General features: G+C 40.3%; 1 protein-coding gene across 1 annotated transcript in view; it reads right to left on the reverse strand.

The window, feature by feature from the left end:
- The window catches only part of gabbr2 (gamma-aminobutyric acid (GABA) B receptor, 2), a 160321-nt gene that overhangs the window by 54002 nt on the left and 91495 nt on the right, over positions 1 to 14824 (reverse strand). Inside the window, exons 5-8 of the mRNA XM_034124262.1 lie at positions 11344 to 11409; positions 10922 to 11110; positions 10021 to 10263; positions 4345 to 4405 (exon numbers count right to left, since the gene is read on the reverse strand). Coding sequence (XP_033980153.1) covers positions 4345 to 4405; positions 10021 to 10263; positions 10922 to 11110; positions 11344 to 11409 — 559 coding nt within the window. The remainder of the gene's footprint in view (positions 1 to 4344; positions 4406 to 10020; positions 10264 to 10921; positions 11111 to 11343; positions 11410 to 14824) is intronic.

Genomic DNA, 14824 nt, shown 5'->3' on the forward strand with positions numbered 1-14824 from the left:
AAGAAACAATGATAAGTCCCTCAGGTGGAATATTGAAGGAAGCTTGACCTTGCCAGACAAGCCTGGGCCTTCACTCTCCTGCCCTCACAAAGATTATTCACAGAGAAGAAGAGGATGGGAAGGGGGACAGAATATTCAGATTCCTTTTTCGTAACCTCTACAAACAACTAGCGATTTCTTCTGGAGTTCATTTATCTCTGCTCCTCTGTGTTATCACTGTTACAGGTCCATTGAACTCCTCAGCAGCATTGTCCTTGACGAGGAAAAGGACAGATAACATCAGCTATTGCAGCATCACAGGGCACCGCGTCCCCCCTCTCTGTGAATCACTTCATTTGTTCTCAATTCTTGCATCAAAGCATCAGCAAATGTTGGACAGGCTATATGTGACAATTGCAGATCTGTAGATGTAATGTGCATACACAATCAGGTGCTTTAAACTTCTCAGTGCTGAACGAGGATCAATAATCGTGTTTCCCTTGACCACGTCCTTTGTTAGGACCTAAACAGCAGAAGGGATTGTATTTCAGCACTCCTCCTTTGAGATGCTAAAATACTATTCTGGCACTCTATCCCCACAGGGACTATCGATGGCTGCCGGCCTGTTAAACTCAACCTTGAGCTCTGCCCTTGCGAAGACATTTCATGACTTTTAGACACATTCAATATCTGTAAAGTAAGTGGAACTGCATGTGGGACAATTTATCATTTCCTAACATGGCATTCTCATGACTAAAGTATTTAAGAATAAGGTTGGTTGCATTCTTGATTTTATTTAACTGGCTCTTGTAAAAGGATCAAAATCCTCCCTAATGGATACACTACGTATTCCTGTTGGAGTGTTGTTTGTCAAAATGTACAATGAACGATTTTAGAAAACATGTTTTTCTGAATATATATTTTTGTGAACCATGTTTAAAGATGTACATCTTCTATTGGAACAAAATGGCTTGGGGCTGAATGCCACACTCAGGACGGGAAAGTATTATCTGCTGCAGTCCTTGGATTCTGTTTTTTTTTTTACGAGATTTCTTGACAATAAAGAAATTATTATTATTCTTGTTATTTTAAATTACTTCATTGCAAGACAACAGACAAAACCTTTCCATAACAAGAAAAACGAAAGAATAACTACAAAACACAGTCTGACTGAAAGAAATACCTAGCACTATAAAAAACTTCTCTTTCTGTTTCTATCAATAAAAGTTTGATTCCACTGGATTTTAATGAAAGGGATTTAATAATAGCTGGTCATGGTGGAGCAAATTTAAACATTGACAGCATTAAAATGAATTGAATTTTTTACGTGCATGGTAGGTTTTTAAGTCTTATCCTGCAAAGTACGTATGTCAAGGTTGTGATTCCCAGACCTCATTCATAGTATAACTCTCTAATGCTGAAAAGCCAGATATGTTTTATCACTACATTCTGACCCGTCTTTGCAGAAGTGTTTGTAAATGTGATTGAATTCATTTCTGTCCTCTATGCGGCTCACATTAGCTTGTCTTTGATCAAGTTCATATTATTTTGTTTCATGTCAGATCTGTGAAATTCTAACATGGAAATCATTTGCTGCTTCATTTAAAAGCCTTGGTGGTGCAGTTCAATGATATTCTTGGGAGCTATTTAAATTGAAAAGCTGTGAGAAGACTATCGCCTGCAGGGAAACTGACAGCAGAGAGGATGTTGCTATTTGAACTTCCTACAGTAATGAGTAAAAAAAGCAGTATATTAATACTTACTGGAGGGGTGTTGTAGATAGTAAATCCTATCATTTAGCTCTAAAGATCCCAACAAATCCTAACCTTTTACGTACACATATCACAACCTCACCTTATTGACAAATATATAATTGAAATTCTCCTCTTTTACAGAACGACAAATGCCACGTTTCCTTATCGACGCGCCTTTTAGTGCGTTGATTTAAAATCTGTACTCAGTGGGACTGCAGCTGAGATCAAGACCTCTGGTAGCGAGTTATCTCTCATCCCCATGAGAGACAGGGGGAATAAAGAGCCATGGAGGCCCTGACTAAGAACGCCTGACAGGGTGAAATGGAGGATCAGAGGCTGAGGACAGATGATCGGGTCATGTTGAGGATCACTGCCTTTTGAAATATTCTAGCTTGGGCTGTCCCTGCTCTCCTCTCCATCCAGCTCAGGCTCTGTGTGTGTCAAAAGGTTGACAAATTCCCCATACCTGACAAGTGAGGAAGAAGTGATGAAGTGGAGGTTAAGGAGGGGTGGAGCTTGATAGTGAGTGATAGCTGTCACAAGGGGGAGGATTTCGTTGGGGAAAGCGTTGGTGATGGAGTGAAGAGAGGGACCGGGAGCAGAGAAAGAGAAACTAAAGATTGAAAGACTTAAGTGTGTCTGATAAATTAGTAAATTAAAGTGTGGCTATGATTCAGGCTGGGAATTTGCCTAATCTTTTCTTAAAAATCTCTTCAAATCAAGCCCTAACACACATTTTAATCATGGTAACATTTCCTCCTTGCTTATCTAAAGCGGCCAGACCCTAATTTAGACTGAACTCTCCCTGTGTCTTTCTCTCACACAAGCACACTCCTCCTGCTGTTTTGTTTCATTACTACAGGTGACCTAGAGGGTCATGCTCCTACTGTGTGTCAGTCGGACTTCAATGTATTTCAGATGGCAGCTTAATCCACCTTTCTGCAGCTGTGTCTCAGTTCAATAGCACATGAGCAGGTTTTCCGTCTCAAGCGTGTATCACAATTAAAATATTTCACAAAATCACAAGGAAAACTTTGGATGATTGATTTTTTGAGCTGCTGTTGATGTATATTCTTGTCCAATGATGCATTTCAAAACAGAAGAGAAGTGCTACTCACAGCTGTGGAAAAAAAAGAATTTAATAGTGGTTGTGCTTGAGGGGATGACTTTAAAAAATAAAAAGTTGAGCAGTCTTTGGAAGACTGTTTTTTATGAAGTTTAATTGATTCTGTTCTTCCACTAACAGTTTAATTAATGTCAGTTCTGTTGTTGCAAGGCACTGATAACTTGTTTATTTACTGCAAAAACAGGATGATTAATGGTATAAATGTGCAGTGTGTACAATTGCTAACTCATATGGAAGTGGGACACAGTGTCTGTCTCACTCACCACCCACTACCCTGATGGTTCAATTCTGTTTGTGTAACTTCTCGTCTTCCCTATACTATGCAACAATACAAACTCCTACTTTCGCACTACCGAATTATTCATACATTGTATTCATTATGTCGAACACACAATATTTAAATGATTATAAATATGTGGTTTCCTTTTTAGTCTCACCCAATGAGCCTGGGCTGTAACATCATTAGCATACACGCACAGTGACATACAAGCATTTCTATAAGCACTTTACTGCCCTCTATCTCTCACACACACACAGACACACACAAACACACACACTCACACACACGCACACAGTGTGATATATACAGCCAGAGGGATGGAGTCCCTCTGCAGTGGAGGAGATAAGATGGGAAGTCAGAAAGGAGCGTACGGCTTCATGCAGTGGCTACATACAGTCGGGGGAGCCTGGGAGCTGGGAATCCCCTGCATAAAGATTCAATCTCTGGTTTTTTTCTCCCACTTAGCAACGCATGCTGGCTCAAAACCAACCTCAGGGTGATGCTGTGAGGACAGAGAGTACTGAGGCATGTTTTTATTTACAAACCTTCACAGTCCACACAGATATATCCCATCACCACAGAGGAGATCAAGCACAGTGAAGCGCCATGGGCCTTGCACTTTTAGATTCACCCAACATGCACCCACACAGACACAGAGAACACATGCAACTCCATAGAGAAGATATGCAACTCCATGGAGATGCTTGTGGAGATTTTCCTCACTAAAACTACAGGCTAAAATGTTTTATGTTTACTGACAAACAACCCTTGCAGTCATGCGAAATAACCCTCTCCAGAAAAACAACTAATGAGATAAATGTGAGTGCAAGGCTTCCCACTTCAAATCATTTAGCCTCCCTTGCCCCGGGTAAACTGTATGATTTTGCTGCAAGCTTTTCATACACTATTGGTCAGGATCCAGTGTATCAACCGTGGCAGCCTTTTGGTTTCACAAAACTTGCAAGTGTCTTTCCTACAAGCTGGGATAATCCTACAAAATGTGTTAAACAATTAAAGGTTTTATTGAAATTTTTTTTTTAACTGTAGCACTTATCTTACTCCAGTGTGGAGTCACATCAAGAGCAAGTGGGAACATCTGGAGGTGTGACAGATATCAATATGAGAAAATACACAGGAGTTCTAAAATGACTGTGTAACCTGAAGAGAAAATCGAGACAGGTTAATTTGAGGAGTGTCAGACATACCTTGAAACTGGTTGAATTTGATTGTGCCCATTCTCTCTCCGTTCCGAAACATGACTTGGCCCTAAAAAGGAAACAATATATAAATGATATATACCTTCAATAAAACATAGAACACTGTAAACACATATAGCGAACACATTTTAAGTTAGAAAAACATTCTATCATGCTGAAGAAGATGAAGCGTGAGATTAGTTGTAATAAATGTATGCCCAGTGAATTCATGATGCGAGAGTGTTAGCAGGCGCAGAGCAGTCCTGGCTCCCACACAAACAGCATGTCATTTGATTAGAAGTGGGCAAATTGACCTGTTTATAGAGGTAAACAAAATCATCTTCGGGCCCATTCATTTGCTAAAATCAGGTCAGCAAGGCTGCCTTCACCGTGTTTGCTCACATAGAAAAAGGTAGGACTCTTGGCAGTGCGGTGAAATTAGCTACATGTAAGATCTTATTCTCCATTTTGATTTCTCAATATTCATTGCTGGCCATAAAAGCATTTGCCGGTCAAACAACAGCTCTAAAACAATACCAATTCAAGTCTTTGATTTAAACTCCACAGACACAAGAGAAGCAATCCCAAGCCAGACGGCGCCTGGCGAACACAGACAAGGTAGACAAAAGCAATTCAACTTTGTGGCAATATCGAAAGACATATTCAAATCAATTTGGCTTCAGTCCCCTTATCTATCCCATGTCTGCTCAGTCTTTCTCTCCTTTGTCATATTTTCTCCTTCCCTCTGTCTCTTTATCTCTCTGTCTCCCTATTCATCTACCAAGACTGTTCAATTAATTCAGCCCACCATCTGCTTACAGGGCTCCTTAATTACACATTTAACTGGGTTTACATATTACTGCCTGCCTAACAAAACAGGTGAGAGCAGAGAGGAAGACAGGCAGGCAGCTAGGCGACAGATAGACAGTAAGGCAGACAGATAACAGTTAGATAGGAAGACAGATGGACAGATAGATAGGTAGACATTTAGATAGGTTGAAATATAGATAGGTAGACGGATAAGATAGACAGAGAGCGACAGAGAGGGAGAGCATTTGCATTGGCTGATTAAAAGACAGCTGAGGGGGGAATATGTGGAAGGAAGCTGGAGAACCAATTTTTCCTCAAAAAGATGTCAAGCTTTGAAGTAGCAGAGCACGATCCCACCCCTCCGTTTGAATCCCAGTCTTTGTGTGGCGTCTTTGATGTTTGTCAGAGTGTGCGCGTGCAAGCATGTTAATGTGTACGCACTTAATAGGTTGTCACATTTTGCTCATGTAAGTGCATGTGTCCCTGATGATGTATGCGTGTGCTACTCCTGAGACCCAGGTTCTCTAGTGTTGCCTTTAGCCTGGTGATGGACCACGATACTCTGCTCACAGCGTAACCCACCGTGCCAGTCTTAAGACACATACTGCTTTTTCCCTCAGCAAGCTATGCAGTTATGTCTGTATTGTAAGTAGGACAGTGCACCTTGGTTCAGCTCATTATATCGATGTAATTCTTAATGACTGTGGTGTCTAAACAGATTCAGACAATGTGGGTTTTAAAATAGAGGAACTTGACTTGAACCCGTAATGACTGTAAATGTATGTATCTAGGTTTCTAGAGTAGCTGCACTATCATGCTTTTGCTGTGCAATAACATTGCCACTGTAATTGCCTTTCACATCAGCAAAAGTGAAGCTATTTTAAACAGCGCCCAATTTGTTCTCTCGGGTCCAGACAAGGTTTAGAGAATATGCAAAGTATATCAAACATATGCAGAGGCACTGCCTTTGACATTGTTAATTGGAAATAAATGTCTGTGATACAAAGACTAAATTAACCTCCTTTGACCAATATTCAGAGAACCTACTGTAAGGCCTCTTTTCACAAGGTATTATGCTCCTCTGCAGCTAAGGCAACCTCACTGGAGTCTATTGACCCAGACACTAGTTCGTTGTCTGGTATTCAACGGAGGTTCAGACCTGAATGACAATGCTGGCTGATGGAGCAATCGTTCAGTCTAACACTGTCTGTGTGTGTGAATGTGTGTTTCTGAGGTGAGACTGTGGAGGTGGCCAGGTATCACTCTGTCTGTGGAAGATGGAGTGCTGTCAATGACAGCTGTGCTGGGGTCAAATGAGATGTCAGTCTGTGGGCTGCAGGTGTGACATCCTGCGGGCTTTAAGGGTTTAAAGTGGGAACACAGTTGAAGTGAATGTACCTGTGATGCACACATAAACACAGATAAACAGAGAAAAACAAACTCTTTTTTACCTCAGTCTGAGGTTGTGCTACCATTACCAAGACAGACATTGATATATACTTGATGGCCACTGACCTTAGAATTTTTTTTTACAGCAAAAACAAACATATACCCACACAGTTGTCACCTCAAATCACAACGTGCTGTCTTCCCATGCAGCCCTCCCTGGTGAATTCTAACGTACATCATCCTGTGCTACTAGCAGCCATCTGCACTCTCTTTGCCCTGAAAGTCTCTCTCAGCTAACGTCAGCCTTCTTCTCTGCGGCCCTGACAGCAGCCAGATCAATAATGTGGAGCCCTCCGTGATCACTCTCCTGCTGCTGCAGCTGCCTCTTGGCACAGATATAGCAGCAGGACTGAGATCAGCGTAGAATGGACACGGTTCGGTCCCCTGAGACCGTGTGTTTACACAGAAAACACACTGTGTGAAATCGTGACATCAGGAAAGACACAAGGTTCAAGTCAGAGTAAAATCCCGTATGATCAAGCACACATGCACTGATAACATTTAAACCAAGGGTAACAAGCCGGAATATTCCATTTTACTGGTGCTTGCACATGGCTGCATTTGAATGGAAACCCAGTAAAATTGCAATTCACGAATAAATCTTGCAAGTTGTGCAGTAGCCGCTTTTGAAATCTGAATACAAAAAGAGCATAAAGATGTAAGCAGTGTGGAAGGGAAATTGCCTTCCTATGTCTTTGTTCGTTGTGCGTGGGTGGAGATGTCTATGTGCTAAGTGTGAGCTACATAAAGCGAACACTTTTGATCAGTTAATCCCTCAAAAGAACAGCTATAATAGTCAACAGATTGTCAATGTTATGTTACAAAAACACTTCTAACTATTTTGCAATGCAGCTATCTTTAAACAACTTAATTGTCAACCAGATGCACACTATTCTTGTTCAGATTTCTTTCATCCCAAAATGTCATCATAAGGAGAATCAGCATAATAAGAGCGTGCAGATTTACATCATATCCATTTCCCATTACTTTTATATTTGTGGGTAAAACTTTTCAATCATATAGCGTTATAAAAACAGCAGAATCACTCAATTCTAAAAATCAAGTGGCTAACTACTTGTAGGTTGTCATGTAGGTTATCATCTAATCATTCACACCCTAGCATTCCCAAGTGGTCATTGTTGTTCATTTGTCAGAGCTATTAACAACACAGAACACAGTGCAGTTGTTTCCAAACAATCTGTTGTAGCTTCATATGAACAAGAAGATCAATCTACTTATATATCATTAGCAACACAGCTCTGCTAGCATCCTGGCTGTGAGAATCAACCATAAGAATCCCAAAGCACCAGAAACCCTGATCTTAATGCTATGATAAAAGCAGAGTAAAACACCCAATGGCATTAGATAGATAGGAAGGTCTTGTAACTTACTGATCTATACTAGAAAGAATGATTTTTAAAACTTTGCCCTTTCCCTGTCACATAGGGGTTTTTTTTTCAGGGAGAGTTTCTAAGCTTATTCCACTACCTTGGGATAGCTACTGTAAGCCATTTTGTTTAGTTTTGTCCAAGCAAAGTGCTCTGGTAAGCAGTGATGCTATGTATGGTTAATGTACGGTCTGGGGCTCTGAGACAGACAGAATTGCGTAGTGAAAGCAAGGCTAATAGGGAAGCAATCTAAACATAGATGGTGTCACTATTATATATCTATTACACAGTGCAAACACCACTTACCTCGTAATGACTGTCTATTGCTTCTATAAGTGCAATGTAAGGCAATGTACAAACACCTCACTTAACTACTTCCTTTTTTGTAAAATGTTCTACTATAACTCCGCTGCGTTCAGACAGGATCCTAAGAACTGTTACAGGATGTGTATTTTTTAAAATTATGTAACTTTTAATTTTTTATTATATATTTGTTTTTATTATATCATAACGTAGTACTTTTTTTTAAATGCATGTCACATATTTAACATATGTAACATTAAGCTGTCTGTGGCTCTTTTTCCTGCTGTAACTACGCACATTTCCCCTCCGTGGGACTACTACTGTAATAAAGGTATTCTGATTCTGATTCTGATATTCTTAAAAGGGCTTTTCTTTATAACGAACGCTTTACCTTTTGATTTGAGTGTTTTTTGAGGCACATACTTCTCTAGTTCTTCTTCAAAATCTGAATGCAGGGTTATTATAGTACTTTGGTCAATACAGTCAATATTGACAGGGAGAGAAGGAGTTTGCTAGCCTGTTCAAACAACCGAACCTGACCTATCCAGACTTCATAATCTTTGTGGGTGCCTTGAGAGAAACGTGAGTGAAATGCTACATGGCCATCAATATTCCTGCACTGCTTTGCTTCCCCGAGTCTCTGAGGAAAGACTCAATGTCAGCCTGCTCCTGATCAGCAACCCCGAGTGGGTCTGTGCTGAGAGAGGTGAGAGTAGAGGGGGGGGGGGCAATGCTGACCCTGAGGATCTGGTGTGCTGCAACACGTATACAGTTCCCCCGGGACATTAGCCCCATAGGACCTCACAATATCACCGGCATGCACTGATTTTCACCAAGGCCTTTTTCCTCTTCCTCTTTCCCTCTCTCGTTCTATTACTTTAAGGTAATGCATTGGAATCTGTATTTCTATCCTTATTAACTATATCCATTTCTCTCTCGCCTTCCAACTTAGCGTTAGTCTATGATTCGTCCAAATACTTTTTTTCTGAATATTTATTGAACACTACCACAATTTTCCAGAACAGTCAATCTTTTTCTCATTTCTACTTACTTGAATTTTTTTTGGTAAACACAGTACTGAATATTATATCACAATATGAGGAATGTACTGCTTTACTGCATGCCTACTGGCTGTCTAGGCTAAGAGCAGCGTGGTACCCTCAATAATGTAGTGGCCTTTACAGGGGAACAAGAGATATCCTCTAACAGCTCAATAGGAAGTCAGAGTGAGCGCACCCACACACACACGCTCACACCCACACACAGCTTGTACTGTAGCTAGCATAGCCACGAGGATCAATCATGAAAGCATTGGAGTGAGTCGGCAGCACCAAATGACACCACTTTAGGCTTCTTACTAAGACAAGGAAGGCTAAGTAACCTTCTCTGCAAACACACTTCCACCATTACAGATCAGTAATTATTGTCCTTATGTGTTCTTCTGACATTTGCCTACTCCATACTGTGTTTTATAATAGAAAACATAATAGCGTATTTGCATACACAGACTCCTTCCCCAAAAAATGGATGCTAAACTAACATTTCTTAAAGTTTTTTGACTGTTTGGTTTTAAACAATGTTTGTATCTGCATATTTATATGTGATTGTTCGTCTACCTCGTTGTATGTCACAAACAACACAAAATCCTTGTGTTCCAAATGTCCACAAGTCGGACAGTGCCATATTTCTTAATGTTCATTTATTTAGTTTCATGTCAATCTGTTGCATAACCTACCGTGACACCAAAGAAGTTGGTCTCGTTCATGACGTCCAGCACCATTTTCCCCACTTCGCGGTCATCCACAGTGAAGTTGTGGAAGGTGTTCTGCCGCTGTTTTACCCGGAGCAGTTCCATCACTCGAGTTAAAGTTTTAGCGATGACCCAGATCCCATCGTAGGCAAAGCCGTGGAACTTGCTGGACTCCACACCTTTCTGCTGAAGCTCCCGGCTGTACTCCCTCTCATACTCCTTCGGGGTCTGACCGAGAGGCAAGAAAAGAGAGCAGATCAAAAAGAGAAAGTGTGAATCTCCAAACTTTTTGAATATTTTCTTTTTCCTTAGAATAATTCATCCCACATTTTTCAAGTTTCAAATGTACTTTTGTTAATGTAACTTTGTCTAAGTAGAAGGGATTATTAGAACGCAATTTCAGATGCAAAGTTGATGAAAATGCCGTTTAAGCTGAAAATAAATAACATGATTAGTTTTACCTGAGATTTATAGTTAAAAAACATGCATATAAGAAGAAATAATTCTCCACATATTATACTGTATACACATTCACCGGAAAACTTCAGGTTCAGCCACAACAATGACAAAATGATTGAGCACAAAATCAAAAATGATGACTTTCACTGATGACTAAGCTATGGTCTGACAAAATAAACCAAAATTCCACAAGACCTTCAACAAAACCAAAAATGTTTCCGATTTCACTTTATTAACCTCAGGCTTCTTATTCTACACTGTAGATTCATTCTGGCAACCACCCAGTTTTTCTGAAATGACCTAAAAATCAAGGTTTGTTGTGGTGAAATATTTGCCTTATTCAATGTTTTACACTAACTGCGTCTCTATACAGATTGAATAATGTGTTACAACAACACTCTGCTGAATAACATCAGGTAGCACTCACTCTGCCTGAGATGCCCTTTATCTGGCGAGCACTGAGCGGCTCAAAGTCCACACTGATGTATCCCTCCATGGCTGTGAGCAGCTTCTTGGTGGTGCAGTTGGTGCTGTTGGCCTGCTCCCACCAGTTGCCCTGGTACCAGCCGGGGATAATCCACTGGTATTTACTGCCAAACATGTTGAGGTTATACGCCTGGCAAGGGGTAGGAAAAAAATGGGGTTGAGACAATGTAATGTTAGCTGCTGGCTGTGTAAAACTAGGGATAACTGAGAGTTTAGGTCGAGTGCAACGCTTGAAGAATACTGAACTCATTGGTTTAGCAATAAGCATAAAACATAGCATAGCATTCTTGTTGTAACTTGGCAAGAAATTGATTGTGTAAAATATATATCTGTAAGCTATCACTTATAAGGCTGAAGACTTACGCAGCAGAAGACTTTGGAGGCCAGATTCTCGTCAAACTGGCCAATGATGATTCTCACATCGTTGTCCTGGGGGAAAAAAGAATAAAACATCATGATCAATTAAAAACACACATGCTCACAAAATGTTACATTAAATATTAGTTACCGCGACAGGGCAAGCTGTTTTATGTGATACTGTAGGTGTCACCATACAGTATTTTTGTGATAGGTTGTTTTGATAAGTTTCCTTGTTTGTGATGCCTTTTTTCAGCACTCTGGGACATCACTCTTTACAAATGGAAATAGAATCAGTTGTGTGTGTTTGTGTACTGTATTTTCTTCCCTAAGTCTATCTCATCAGTAGCTACACAGTCTGGGTGGCTGAGAGGCTAAAGCAATATCAAGTCGCAAAGTGTCAATCCATAACAACAAAGACATTAGTGTCAGCGGGCAGAACTGCCTTCAATGCCAACCGGGCTCAAGAGCACAAATTTACATAGAGATTCAGAGCACAAGGCCCAGTGAGTGACTCTGTAAATAATTCAGAGTGCAGCATGGTGGGAAAAAAGATCAGGCTCCGGGGCCAACGGTCTGTTATTTAGTGTGCACACGCTTATGTTTAAAACTGTAGAAACACAAGCACAGGCCTGCAGACACACATAATGCACACACACAATACTTTATTGCCCCAAATCAAATCCAATACCACTGACAGAGTTTTGATGAATATAGGTCTGGTCAACATGGCTGGAGGTAGTGTGTGATGCATGGGGAAAAGTCGAACATAGGGCCCTTAACTAACCCTGACAGTCCAGACAATAAATGGAGAAGGTCACTGAGCAATATGAAGGAAATCTAAAGGGCTGAAGCTGTCAATGTATTTGATTAATTATGTGTTTTCTTCACCAACAGTTGTTTTTAGGGAAGCATACCTAATATTAAGTGTGTTTTCTATGTTGTGTCCTTTAAGTGCTACATGCAGTGTTTTTAAATGTTTGGTTCTGTCTTTTATTGATTAGGAAACTGCTATACCTTACCTAACAACACTGAAACTGTAAGAGCAGGGGCTTTTTACATTTCAATTACATAGGCAGCTTTAGAAAATACAAAACAAGTGACAAACACACAAGCTCTAATGTCAGTGAACCTACTAGTTTCCTGCCTTTCTTGATAATGAGAAACTGTTATGAATACAGTTCATGAAGTCCTCTTCCCCCAGGCAGCCTTACCATATGTCATGTATCCACAGATCAGAGTAAGCAACCAATCACTGTCATCTTAGCTCCAATTACTCAAGGCAATTAGACACCAAGGAGCTACTGTACCGCACAGCCAATACATTTCATATAGTGGATAGACGTATGGACAGATTAGATTAGATTCAAATTAGTTGGAAAGTTGATAGATACATGGATAATATCTTGCCTATCTATCCACTATATGCATAATATGAGGAAAATATGTTGCAAATTGACTTTGTCATGACAAAGAAAAAAATACTGTGTATGTACCTATCCGTCTTTATATTTAGTTGCTAATGTAATATCTGTCCTGACATTTTACATAAGCTCTAAGATTATTTCCATCACAAAATCATCTGTATATGTTCTCTAAATATTAAAGAGGTTGAGAGTTTTCAGAAAGCCGAGCAGCTCAATCAAAAGCTTCTTTGGTGGTTTCTCATCACAGCCAGACCATCACAATAGATGTGCCAGGAGGACAGGTAACAACTCTGAACTTTTCTGGGGTGCATGCTTGCGTTATTTCATTTATTTTATCACTAGTGTGTGTGTGTGTGTGTCAGTGTACAAGTGTGTGTGTGTGTGTGTGTGTGTGTGTGTGTGTGTGTGTGTGTGTGTGTGTGTGTGTGTGTGTGTGTGTGTGTGTGTGTGTGTGTGTGTGTGCCAGTTGTTACTCAATGTCCTTCCCTGAAGGAAAGGCACTTAACCCAAATTACTCTAGCTATGGCCACGGACCACAGCCTCAGTATAAATTCTGGCCTGTCTGACTGTGTCGTTGCAGGCAAGGGCATGAGTGAGTTTGTCCATTATAGACAGACCGGGTCACTACAGAACCCCAAATGACCCTCATTGTTTGCGCTTTTGTATAACTATGAAAATAATTGTTATCGAGGGTAGTGTTATGGGCAGCCTTGACGGCTTCTTAACCAAGACAGGGGTGTTAGAAACTTCATCAAAGTGATTTATACGTGATAATGGTTTGAGCATTAATGTTCCTTATAAGCCCAATCAGGCACTGTTAAGGCTTATTAGGCACACACACACATACACACACAGTGTATTATTGATGGCCTTTTTTATGAGCTTGTGGGAGACATGATTTGTAGACTTGTCAACGTGTTGCCTCAACCCACAATCCCCATCCCCCTGTGTGTTTCTGATGATTACTGTGCAGCAAGTGTGCAGATGTGATCAAGTGCATGATCTTGCAGAAAAGATTTGTGTGTGTGTGTGCGTGTGTGTGTGTGTGTGTGTGTGTGTGTGTGTGTGTGTGTGTGTGTGTGTGTGTGTGTGTGTGTGTGTGCCGTTTTTATGATCACAAGGTGAGCATTGAATGTTCTACATAATATTATGATCACAGATATTGCATTATTATTTGAACTGTTAATAACAGGCCTTCAGAATAAAAGTCTGTGTGCTCTGTGTCCACAGTGTGAGACTCTTGCTGGAACTTGGTGCTATTTGGGGATTTGGACAAGCAGAGGTGCTTTATCAGTTTGAAAGGAGCAGCAAGAAAACACTGCAGATTACAGGAACCGCAGCTGCTGATGATATTATCAATAGCAAACCATATGAAATGGACAAACCTATAATGATAATATCAGTGCAAACCATTTGTCTTGAGCCAATCCTCTGTGTTTTTAAACCAACAAAACAATGTAGAATCATTTGTTATCAAAGAAATGTTTTGGGTACAACTGGGATTCTAGTATTCTACAATATAATCACAGCCAAAGTATGGCAGCTATAGCACAGGCTTTAGGGCTTGTAGCTGTGGGGGCCACACATACATTCACAACCCAAGAGAAACACTGAAATCTACTTATCAACAGATCAAATAGAAGGTTATACATGTTTGGATGGCCCTTTGTCATTCAAAAGTAGCTGCATCAGTAAGGCAAAAATGTTTAAAAAGAAATGGACCATCCCCTTCTACGTCATATCTGAATGGCAAGAGTTCTGAATGCATGATACATAATTAAACCATAATAAATAATTAAGTGTTTTGGACCTAATTTAGATTTCAGGCCATTTTATCTCATGTGGCCCTCCATTGAATGCAAGCGACCTGAATTGTCTTTCAGTCACAAAAACTTTAAAAAGCACTGGTCTATAACATTTCAGCTTATTTTATGTTTAATTTGAAGATGTTAAGCATGATTATATGTAAGTGATTGTTGGAGTTTGTGTGTGAGAGAGTGGGGTGTGTGTAAGCCTGCCTTTGTTTAGGGATGTGTTTTGTCAGTCTGTCCAGTAACAAA

Source organism: Trematomus bernacchii, unplaced genomic scaffold, assembly GCF_902827165.1.
Source record: "Trematomus bernacchii unplaced genomic scaffold, fTreBer1.1, whole genome shotgun sequence".
In the NCBI taxonomy this organism is placed as follows: Eukaryota; Metazoa; Chordata; class Actinopteri; order Perciformes; family Nototheniidae; genus Trematomus; species Trematomus bernacchii.